At 33.7% G+C, this 12,508-nt stretch overlaps 1 protein-coding gene across 1 annotated transcript in view; it reads right to left on the reverse strand.

Annotated features, from left to right (window-relative positions):
- Window positions 1-12,508, reverse strand: part of LOC126881547 (zinc finger protein 852-like) — an 83,251-nt gene that overhangs the window by 19,230 nt on the left and 51,513 nt on the right. Inside the window, exon 6 of the mRNA XM_050645876.1 lies at window positions 8,050-8,250. Coding sequence (XP_050501833.1) covers window positions 8,050-8,250 — 201 coding nt within the window. The remainder of the gene's footprint in view (window positions 1-8,049; window positions 8,251-12,508) is intronic.

A 12,508-nucleotide genomic window follows, 5' to 3' on the forward strand; every position in this document is an offset into this window, starting at 1 on the left:
TTATGTATCTCAAATTTAGTCATAGTAAATATTACAGATGAAGCAATGTAAGCGCGCTAATAACCGGATGATGAAACCTAAAACAACGCAAAAGATGAAAAACACATTAAGTTGTGAGATAAAAAGAAATGAAACTAGTGGAAATGGGAGATTTAACGATAAAAACCTATAAATTTACATTCTACTTATTGTTTCCCACCTTTAGACGTATCGGACGAGTTTGGCAATTGTCACTGTGACAGTGGCAGTTTTAGTTGAGATACGCCTCTGACACGTCTAAAGGTGGGAAACAATAAGTAGAATTTAAGGTTATTGGTTTTTATCGCTAAATCTCCCACCTCTTCTAGTTTCATTTCTTTTTATCTCACAACTTAATATGTTTTCTATATTTTGCGTTATTTTGCCGGTTATTAGGGCGCTCATCACTGTATAATTGTTATAAATTAATCGTTTAAGCTTTGTTTAAAGGAGTTGAATATTATTAAATAATCTGATACCTTCATAGACCATTCAATCACGGTAAAATGCTGCAAAACCTCCGAATTTTAAAGAACCGCATTTTAAAGAACGCAACTGACATGAAATTTGGCATATAAATACCTAACATGTCAAAGAAAAAAAAGTGATATTGTGCCGATGTGTGCCGATGTCACGATTTTTTTACCAGAAAAAACGGACCAACTTTATTTTTGTTGATTATTGATGATGATGATATAGATGGTTATTGAAAGAAAACTTACATGTTTTAAGAGAAAAATACTCAGAAGAATCTTTCGACCTTATCTCGACTCTAATAGCAACTAATACCGAGTGATAACAAATGCTGTGTTCAAACAGATGTATAGGACGAGCGACTTAGTCCAAGAAATTAAATCTCAACCGCCTTGCCAAGTTACTTTGGGAGGAAGTCCCCATAGGAAGAAGGCCCTTAGGACGCCCACGAATGCGATGGAGAGACAATATATGGTCAGATTTAAGAACAATAGGACTAGTGATGTGAGTCGAGAATATTTCCAAGCGAATATTCGCGAACATTGGAAAGTTTCCGAGAATATTCACCTATAAAAAATGGAAATATTCTCCTGACTGCGAATATTCCCGGAAACTTTCAAGGGAAAATTCTTGAGAATATTTCCAAGAACTCTCCATAATATTTCCGAGAACTTTCCATATTTCAGAAAACTTTTGAGAATATTTCCAAGAGCCTTTTGGACATAAGGCAAATCAGACCATCACGTCATGTCAGTGACATGACGTGAATTTACGTGCGAGTAGCGCTATTTAATTCACACGACCAGCTAACCTACACCACTGCCAATTGTTTTTAGTTTCTTTTTGTGGTTAAATGATTTGTTGATTTTAATTTAAATTTAATTGAAAATTGAAATATTAGCTTCATTATTTTTATAATAAAAATGTAACTAGTTCCCAAATATCTCTTGCCCGATTTAATAAAATCCAGCTTCAAAACTACAATAAGGTCATATCATTAAAACTTCCTGTAAGAACTAGGCAGGGTTCAATCCTTAACTGTATAAATAGTCTTATTGCGTCTAAAAGTGCTTTACAAATGCTTATGGTCATTGAGGGAGAACGTTCAAAATGTTCACGGAATATTAAACGAAACTGTCTGGATGAAATATTTTGGATAAAGTTGCAAAAAGTAGCAGTTGTGCTAACACCAATTATTGTGAAATGGATTACTATATTTCAAGGTAATATGTTTAAAATATCCCAGGTTGTCGAGGCATTTAAGGATATAGAAAATATTTTTTCCACCTACCTCTACCGAAAGTATACTTTTCTGGACCTGATTGTAGGGAGCAAAGTTGTACTTTTCCTCCCTAGGGGGGAAATTATTTTTCCTCCCTAGGGAGGAAAAGTAAAAGTGACGTCATGGTATTTCATTCATGAAATATAACTTATTGACGCCCTGTACAATATCTATTTTCTATTACGTAAGTATCTATACATTTTAACGTTTATTTAAAAACACTGTATTTTGCAGAATGGTAAAAAACAGTAAATTGTTATTCTGATTTAACAATGTTTACATTAATAATTTGACTTATATTTGACAGTTGACAGTTATATTGTACCTACTTGTTAGTATTAGTTCTAATAAATTTTGTTGGTTAGTTACATAAATAAATTAAGTAAAAATGAAAAAATGACTTGTTATTTGAGGAAGGTGGAAAAACCATATGTATAACATGGGAGTAAAGTGCCTTTTCCTCCCTTGAATGATTACTGCCCTCCGCTACGCGTCGGGCAGTAAACTTCATTCTCGGGAGGAAAAGTAGCACTTTCCTCCCTTGTTATACAAATAGCTATTACCGGAAATATTCCATTAGGTACTTCCAATCAGTAAGTCTGAGGAAACGAATGCTTATCTAAATTAGAAAAAAAAAATAATCTTTTTTATTTTAAAATATTTTTAAATAACATAACTTTTTTAGTTTTAATTATAATGATTAATAACAAATATTCAGAGTATTTTTTAAATTAAGTTAATTAAATTTTAAGTAAGGACGTAAGTCTGGACGTTTAATTTTTAACAGATTTTTTCTGTAGTCGGAATACTACAACAATAAATAAAGATAACTACTGATTTGTATGGTTTATTATAAGAATTTAAATAAAAATACAATATTTCCATAAGTTTCCGAAAGTTTCCAATATTCCCGGAAAGCTTCTGGAAACTTTCCGGCGTTTGAATCTTGCCGGAAATTTTACATCACTAAATAGGACTACCCACTGACCCAACCGTCATGGCAACCGTTCGAGATGGAAACGAGTTGTGCAGTCAGCCAAGACCCACTCCGGGTTGTAGGGGAAGGGGGGGTATGATGGGGTAGCTAAGTAAAATAACAAAAATACAACATAATTACTACGTTTATTACTATTACTAATTGATGGCACGTTACGTCATTAATCTAACTATGATTTGGTACAATCTTTGGAAAATCAACCTATCACATTTTTCAACAATTAGCCATTAATAAGAACATTATGAAAAACCATCTTGCCCCATACTATGGGGTATGATGGGGTAATGGAATTGGGGCATGATGGTGATGCTAATTAATTCTCACAAAACAAACAAAAATGTGTATTTGCTCCAGATCTTCATTGTCCACCCTAGCACAAGCATTGTGAGCTCAACATCCACAGATCTGGCAGCCTACCCAGGGTTCTGACTTTATCTATGGCTGTTTTCATAGCATCTCTCGACCACTCTTCTCTTTTTGTTTTTTTCTTGTAAGTACGTACCATGGTATTATCTAAAATAATAATCCAATGTTATTTATTAAGAAATTTAAATTAACCCAAACTTACCACCAATGTCCCATCATACCCCGCACCCAATACCCCATCTTGCCTCAAATGGTAACTTTGAACAAAAAAAATTCACTAATTAAATGTTTAACGTATTCACACAAACAATATGCCATTATCAAAATAAGAATACTAGTAAACAACGATAAAAAAGACATTAATGAGGTGATCATAATTACCTTAAAATAACGATGGTTGTCCTTTCACAAAATTAGATCAACGGATCGCTAAAACAGTTTTCCGTTTGTAAACAAAAAACGCGTGCACTCTCATTCACGGTTTCTCTTGCAGGGACCGTTAGTCGAATGACTCTTCCTATTGAGTTACTGCATGCTATTCACCAACGTGTAGTTTCTTGTTTGTGTGCGGTACCCCGTCTTACCTCGAGACCCCGTCATGCCCCCCATTCCCCCAAGGCTACCAGATGAAAAACTTTATTTTGCGCGTTACTTTCTTACTTTTGATGCTAAAAACTTTTTTAGAAAACAAAAATAAAGCTTTTTTAAACACTTTAAAAAAGGTAAATAGAGTTTTCCCCGAAAAGTGTGTCATTTTTGGATATTTCACGTTGAAATATTCGATTTGGACTTTGACGAATAAGAACCTACTTTTTATAAGCTACAACTCTGTTTCTACTGGATCTACAGATTTCATACATACACCAACCCCCACAGGGGGAGTTCTTTCTGCACTCCTGTGGTCACTCCTGGTAGATAAGATGCCAGGAAACGGCAAAAGGATACCCGGATCAAGTTTGAAAATATAATTAAAAATCAATCAGAGTTGGAAATGATACCAGATACAATACAATCCAAGTATAATTTCGAAAAGCCGTAAAATATTGGACACACGTTATTATAAAGCATCATATGATTAAATTAATAACAGTGTTTGAGTTATTTAAAATTTTTCAAAAATTTTAATTGAAATTTTTTGAGCGCTCTCATGTGTATGTGCGTGTGTGTGTATGTGTTACCGGTCAAACCCGATTTCAGGCCAAACTAGTTTGTGCTGAGATAATAAAGACTCACACTTCAGGATAAACTAGTAAGGCCTAGTCTAAACCAATTTAGCCGAGTCGAAAGTAATTTAGCGAACATGTAAGGACTTTTAAATGAGGGGTATTCCCAAATCACGTACCAACAGGGATGGCAAAAAAATTATACATCGATATATTGTATCATATGATCCATCGAATGAAGATATTGATACATGCTATAAATCAATATAAAAAATAATAAATATAAGGATGAGGTTTCTCCAAAAATTAAAAGAAACACTTACGAATAAAATCGAGTACGAAATAATATTGGTTTCACCAATTTTGAAAAAATTTGAAAACGTTGAATTATCCACGTCCGTCTGTCCGTCCGCCCGTCTGTCTCTCTGTCCGTGAACTCAACTCCTCCGTCATTATACCAGGTAGAATGACAAATGAGGTGTCAAATGAAAGCTTATAATCCAAGGATGGTTCTAAAGGTGAGAAATTTGATCTAGGCTGTCTGTCCGTCCGACCGCGAATATAACTCAATATTATTGTTTGTTTGTTACGAATAATTATAATTTTAATAAAAATGAATATTTTTCCACGAACAAAGTATTTTATTCAATTTATTATTTATATTAAGCCGTTCTAGTTCGCTGAATTACTTTCTTCTTCTTGGCTTTTTCCCATTATGAGTTTGCCGTTTTCGTCTTCCATAGCTCTCTATTCTCCCAGTCGCCATCTCTGAGGTCTCTATCTATCATAGCATTTCCTATGTGAGTTTTCCATCTCACAGCAGGTCTTCCTCTCCGTCTTCCTCCCCGCGTGTCCCAGTCCGGCAATCTTTTCGGCCACCTGTGCTACGGCATTCTTTGTACATGCCCGTACCATTTCAGGGCTCTACTTTTACTACCACAACTTTTTTGTAATTGAGCATTCTTCTTCTATTCTATTTCATATTTCCTCTGTTCGTATTCTATCCTACCTGGTAATTTGTAGGCACCTTCGCATAAACTCCAATTGAACTGTTTATATTTTATTTCGTATTATTGTTGTCACTGGCCATTCTTCCGCTCTTATAGGGTAATATTCAGCACTATGCCCTGAAAAATCCTTTTTTGTTTTCTTTAGTTATGAGTTTTCTTCCATATCACTCCATGGAGTGCTTTCGTGGCTTGTTTTCCCCTTACTATTTTCATTTCTATATCTTTCATACAAGTGACATCTCAGTTTATCATTTACACTAAATGCTTAAAAGTCTTACAACTCTTAATAGTGTCTTCTAAACTTACGTTTAAATCAGCAACCAATCTGTAATCAATTACTTTCGACTAAATTAAATTGGTCTAGATCAGGCTAAACTAGTTTAAATCTAAACGGGAACTGGTGTATGTTTTCAAAAGACTGATAGTGTGTAAATAAATTTATTAAATCAGCTAAGTACTTTCAGCATATTAATGCCATCATCAGAGCTATCGTCTTATAGGTGTAAAAACCTCAAAAGAAGAGAAAACTTCGAACACATTCTATAGTTTAAAATCAACCCAGGGATATAACCACTGGTTAGGGTAAAAACCGTTAAATGTTTAAAAAATCACATTTAATGTGTTTTTATAAAATGGCTACCATTCTTACAAACAACAGCTGTTAGTGTAAGACTGTACTGTAAGCTGTACTTATTTGTAAGAATGGTAGCCATTTTATAAAAACACATTAAATGTGATTTTTTAAACATTTAAGGGTTTTTACCCTAACCAGTGGTTATATCCCTGGGTTGATTTTAAACTATAGAATGTGTTTGTTCGAAGTTTTCTCTTCTTTTGAGGTTTTTACACCTATAAGACGATAGCTCTGATGATGGCATTAATATGCTGAAAGTACTTAGCTGATTTAATAAATTTATATACACACTATCAGTCTTTTGAAAACATACACCAGTTCCCGTTTAGATTTATATAGAAGTGTGTACAAGTCAAACAGTCTTTTTCTATTTATAAACTAGTTTATCCTGCTGTAAAAACATACACTTCATGATAAACTACATAGTTTGGCCTGAAGTGCGCGTCTTTATATCAGGATAAACTAGTTTGGCCTGAAGTGTGTGTATTTATATCACGATAAACTAGTTTGGCCTAGGACAAACTAGCTTGGCCTACGAGCAATAAGACAAACTAGTTTGGCCTAGGCCATACTAGTTTGTCCTGAAATCGGACTTGGCCGGTAACATATACACTAATCACGCAATATGAAGAATTATTGATTTGCAAATTCCTGAAAAGAATATGATAGATAGACCAAAGAACACCGGGGGAGGGGGACTTGCTTAGGGAGGACATGTTGGTAAAGCGAATTTTATATTATGCTATGATCCAGGAAATAAACTATTGGAGAAATGAAATCAGGGAAGCTGACCCCGTATAGGGATCATCGATATAATAATACATACATAGATTGGGCAAGGTATGAAAAATAGCGTAACGCGGAGCAGTTCATCGGTGGTCTATCTATCCCTCTCTACCGGCGCTTAGCTTTCTCTCTCTAGCATATGATGGCCGCTGCCGCTGTAGTCTGTGAAGATAAAATCACCTCCAGCGTTCCATTACTCCCACCCTCTTGGTAGATACGCTCACACTCGTACGACAGACAAAAATAGCTACCACTGTATTTGATATTGGCGTTACTTTAGCCCATCCTGGTCATCTACATTCTGCATTTCAATGTACTGATGAGAAGTTGTGGGATTTTGTTTTTCACTAGTCACCTCAGTTATGGATTGGTCTACGTCTAACAATTTTAAATTGTGAGCAATAAAAGTTACCTTATCAGCCCGTTCACCAGTAAGCCGGTCTCTTTTAGAGGAGTGGATAAAACCATAAGTACTGAAACTTCTTTCAGTCGACGCACTGGATGAAGGCATGCTTACCGTCATTGGACGAATATAACAACTGTGTTGGATGAAAAGCAGTTGAATGTTTCTGTTGATCCTTTTCAAATAATTGTCTCGCTCCCACTGGACATTTAACACATTTTACTAAATGTTTTGTCATTCTTTTTGCATTTTTCAAGTATTGACTATCACAAAATTTGCAAAAGTACTTGTTTTACCTTGTACACTTTTAATTTTACAGTAATTCCATATATTATGCTTTACTTCGATCCATTCTAAATATTTACACGTTAATATAGCACCAAAACAATAAATACTGACACTGTAAACACCCTAGCTAGTGGTTCATGGGATTCCCCAGCCCCGGTTACTGTTACTTAGATTTTCGGGGATTGGATCTAAAATCGCGTGAAAGCGAAAAAGCATTTCATGAGCGGAGCGGCAAGTAGGTGTTTGATCTTCAAGAATAATAATGTTTGGGGTGCAAAAAATATACGAGGTGAATTGGAAAAAACAATATAGAAAATTCTCGAAAGTAATTTTCTGCCCGAGAATATTCTCGCTGAGAATTTTCTGGCCGAGAATATTCTCTTCTTACATCACTAAGCCTGGTCCCTGGTTAATATAAAAAATAAAATAAAATAAAAGTTTTTTGGTAAAATTGTGGCTTATTTCCCATTGAAAAATAGTTGATTATAAAAATGCCACAAGGAAATAGCTTCAGAATAACATGGTTAATATGTCTATGATAGGGATACAGGCAAAGAGAATGATAATGATGAATTTTTCACTTCCTTGTTCTGTAAAAGTATATTAATTAATAATAATTAGGAATTACCTTGTAAATGTTGTTTCACAAATAGAACACTTCAAATTGGCATCTTTATCTGTAGTGCTTTGGTGGACTTTTAGATGTCTGATTAAATGTTCACCTCTGCTGAATGGCTTATTGCACACAGTGCAAACATAAGGTTTGTTGATGTGCTCTTCTTCAACATGAACTTTTAGATGTTCTTCAGTAGCAAATGCCTTTTCACATCTGAAATGTAAATTTTTTTGAAATTATAAGTAATACTAAATGGTGTTACGTTTTGGATTCAGAAAAAAATACAAAGGGAGGTTTTTAAATGTTCCAAAATTTTAATAAACCCTCAAAATCTATTTGTTCTGCACTGCATCTTATTAATCTTGTCTATTGGGTTGGTGGAATACTCACGAAAAGAACATGGATTTACCCTACTTCTTTTACCTTTCTACATCATTAAACAGCATGTTTTCAAAAATTTTATACAATAACATGAGACGATGTACCGGGTGTCCCAAAAGAATGCTCTCGGCCATATCTCAGGAACCGTTTATAGTACAGCTTTGAGAAAAAATATTTATAACAAAAATTACCTCGGGAAAAGCCTGGAAATTATTTTCATAATTGTAGGTGCACCGCTAGAGGGCGTAATTAAATATCAACAATTAAAAAATCAAAATGTTACAAAATTTACCTAATGAAAGGGCACTGTAAATCCAATCATCGTATTCTTCATAAAATTGTGCGCATAGTTGATTTCACAAGTTTAAGTCTACCTTTGCAAATAACAGATGGGGGTTAGTGGGAACCTTCTTATGAAAAAATGGCTGTAAGTCCGGTTCTGCTAAATCGAATTTTGCATACTTAGTCTTGTTGAAATCAGCTCTTTTTCGTCAATATAAGTGTCTTATTTTCGAAATAGCCTAATAAGTAATATGCAAGCTAGGAGGCGTTATTTAATTATTTTCAGAAATCTAGTTTTCTTTGGAAAATATTAAATACAAGTACAGTAGAACCCCGTAAATCCGAACCCCGCGAATCCGAACTTTCGGCAAATCCGAACCAACGGAAAATGAGAAAAATTTAAAAATTCAAGACAAAAACTTAAAAACATGTTTATTATACAGAGTAAAGCCAGAAAATTGGACAATGTAGGATTACTAGGATTTTGACATTTAAAATTTCTTAAAAATAAATATTATACTTTAATATATAGGTTTATAAAGTGTTTATAAAGGTTAAACACAAACTTACTTTGGTACTCTCGTAGTCAACTTGAGTCCAAAAATATTGTCCACACTCTTGCGAGAACGTTTGGCTACTCAAAATCACAATGAAAGCTTTGAACTACTAGTTAAGGCTAACTTTCGGATAATCCGAACTTTTCGGAATCCGAACAGGCTGTCCCCCCAATTAGTTCGGATTTGCGGGGTTCAACTGTATGCCTTTTTAATCCTGTATTACAAAATTAGACCAAATTAGCAACATAATACTGAAAACCGTATGTCGATACCTTTTTTATATCTCGAGATATCTTAAGAAATGTGTAAATTCTAAACATAACTGTTACTGTAACCGGTAAAGTAGTGTGCTATGGAAAAAACAAATAAACATTTTCCAGATGTAAACGTATATAATTAATTAAAACAACAATACGACAAACAACACTATAAAATAAAACACAGAAATAAAAGCAACTACTTACTTAGTCTTAGTGACTGCCTAAATGTTCAAATTTTTGCCCATCATTTTCGATGCAAGCTTTCAAGAGAATATTGAATAGCAACAGATTTAACTGTTTTAGACTTTTATTTATCGGGACAGATTAAAGACCTTGTTTTTGCCGCTAGGCCCACTACTCCAGAAACCATGATCTAGAATATATAGAATACGAAACGCCATTCAAAGCATTGCGAAAGCAGAAATTGAGACTGCTGTTCAATCTACTCTTGAAAGAGTAAATGCTTGGCATCGAAAATGATGGGCAACAATTTGAACATTTAGATCGTCACTAAGTAAGTAGTTGCTTTTATTTGTTTGTTCTATTTTATAGTGGTGTTTGTCTTATTGTTGTTTTAATTAATTATATACGTCTACATCTGGAAAATGTTTCTTTGTTTTTTCCATAGCACACTACTTTTCCTTAACTTCGGTTACCGGTGACAGTAACAATTGTTTAACATTTACACGTTTCTTAAGATATCTCGAGATAGAAAAAAGGTATCGACATACGGTTTTCGGTATTATGTTGCTAATTTGGTCTAATTTTGTAATACAGGATTAAAAATGCATAATTGTATTTAATATTTTCCAAAGAAAACTAGATTTCTGAAAATAATTTAATAACGCCTCCTAGCTTGCATATTGCTTATTAGGCTATTTCGAAAATAAGTCACTTACATTGACGAAAAAGGGCCGTTTTCAACAAGACCAAGTTTGCAAAATTAGATTTAGCAGAACCGGACTTACAGCCATTTTTTCATAAGAAGATTCCCACTCACCCCCACCTCTTATTTGCAAAGGTAGACTTAAAACTTGTGAAATCAAATATGCGCAGAATTTTATGAAGAATACGATGATTGGATTTCCAGTTCCCTTTCATTATGTAAATTTTGTAAAATTTTGATTTCTTAATTTTTCATATTCAATTACGCCCTCTAGCGGTGGACCTACAATTATGAAAATAATTTCCAGGCTTTTCTCGAGGCAACTTCTGTTATAAATATTTTGTTTTCAAAGCTATGCCATAAACGGTTCCTGAGATATGACCGAGAGCCATTATTATTGGGACATATTATATTATATTATTATTATGGGTATTTCCCATACTCAGAGAATCTAGAGATTTCTTGAAACATGCTAAAAATTCGGTTTTCTTTTAAATGCGCAGATTAATATTGTTTAAAGGTGGACAAAAGAAGGAAAAACCCAGTACAAACTTCCAAAAATATTTGAAAACCGGATTTTTCAAATAATATGAGGGTGGATATTTCTCTACACCTGGAAAATACATCATCTCATTTTTTTCAAGAACATACTTTGAAACGTGTCATTGGCTGGTTGTAGACAACAGCCAGCTTGGCTGTAAAGATATAAGGGTGGAGGTTTTTATAACCTATGCTATGATACATCAAATTCTGATTGTTCTGTGTATTTTGTGCAATAATTGTATGTCTGTGTGATTCTGTGTTCGTAATACTAAGTTTTGGGTCAAATTTGAATTTTGTTATGTGTTATGTGTTGCCTACTTAAATATATTTTATGTGGTTCTGTGTTCGTAATAATGAGTTTTGTGTAAAATGTTTTTTTTTTTGCTTTAAGGTAAACCCCACACAGCCAGATACAAATTTTGTAAAAGAGAGTACAAGGATTTAACACAAGGATTACACTCTTCTCGCCCAGGGGCCGAGCAGGGCATTTTATAAACGATCAAGGGTAGGCCTCGGATAGATAAGGTATATATACATTAAGGAAAGACATAAGGTAGCATTGAACCCTATATTTTTGTCAATCAAAAAAGATTTGGTCCAGGTCACCAATTTTATTACAAACTACACAAAGATCACTCTCAAGTATTTTGATTTTATGTAAGTGTGCTGGATAACATGCGTGACCAAACTTCATTCTACTAATAGTGGTTATGCTTTTGCGATTGTAATCGTACTAATTGCACCAAGGTTTTTTCCTCAATTTGATTTCTAGTCTGGTGTAACGTGTTCGATTTGTAAAGGTATATTCTTGCCACAAGTAGGACCATTTTCTCATCATTTTATGTTTTCTGCAATTTCATTATTATTTGTTATTCCTACGTGTGCTTTAACCCAGAAGAATTTTATAAAGGGCCTAGCCGGGTAAGATGATGAAAAGTGCCCCCAACTCGATTTGAATTCCATATAGGTCACCGTTTAGCATATATAGTGAAACTAACTTTCTGAAATTTTTAGCACTCTAGGTGGTCATGTGACCCACCTAGACTCTAATTAGGGTTTTTATGCTTTTATTTTTTATCTCAGCCGCATCGAGAACTAGCGAAAAACTTTAAATAAAAAAGTTGTAAGCTTTAAAAAGTTCTGTCCGAAAAAATTTTTTTTTTAATTTTTGGCCTTAAACTTAAATTTTAGAACGATTTTAAAATTTTAAATGAGTATAAAAAAATAAATAACACATTCGTTTTCACGAAAAAAATATATAACGTGTATTTTGTACAACGTTTCACTATGAATTTTTTCAAATTTTAAAAATTGGTGAAACGCACCTTTAAACATAAAAAACCGCATTTTTTTGTTTTTTTTTTTCGTTTTTTTTTCGTTTTTTAATATAATTTTATACATATTTTTCAAAAAAGGTAACACCGTCACTAGAATAGGTAAAAAACTGAAAAATAATTGGGGTTTGCTTAATAAAAAAATTTTGTTACGCCATCCATTTTCAAGATACAGGGCGTTGAAGAAAACAAAATTTTACACATTTTTTACGATTTTGCCGAAACTAC

The sequence above is a fragment of the Diabrotica virgifera genome, chromosome 3 (genome assembly GCF_917563875.1).
Source record: "Diabrotica virgifera virgifera chromosome 3, PGI_DIABVI_V3a".
Lineage (NCBI taxonomy): Eukaryota > Metazoa > Arthropoda > Insecta > Coleoptera > Chrysomelidae > Diabrotica > Diabrotica virgifera.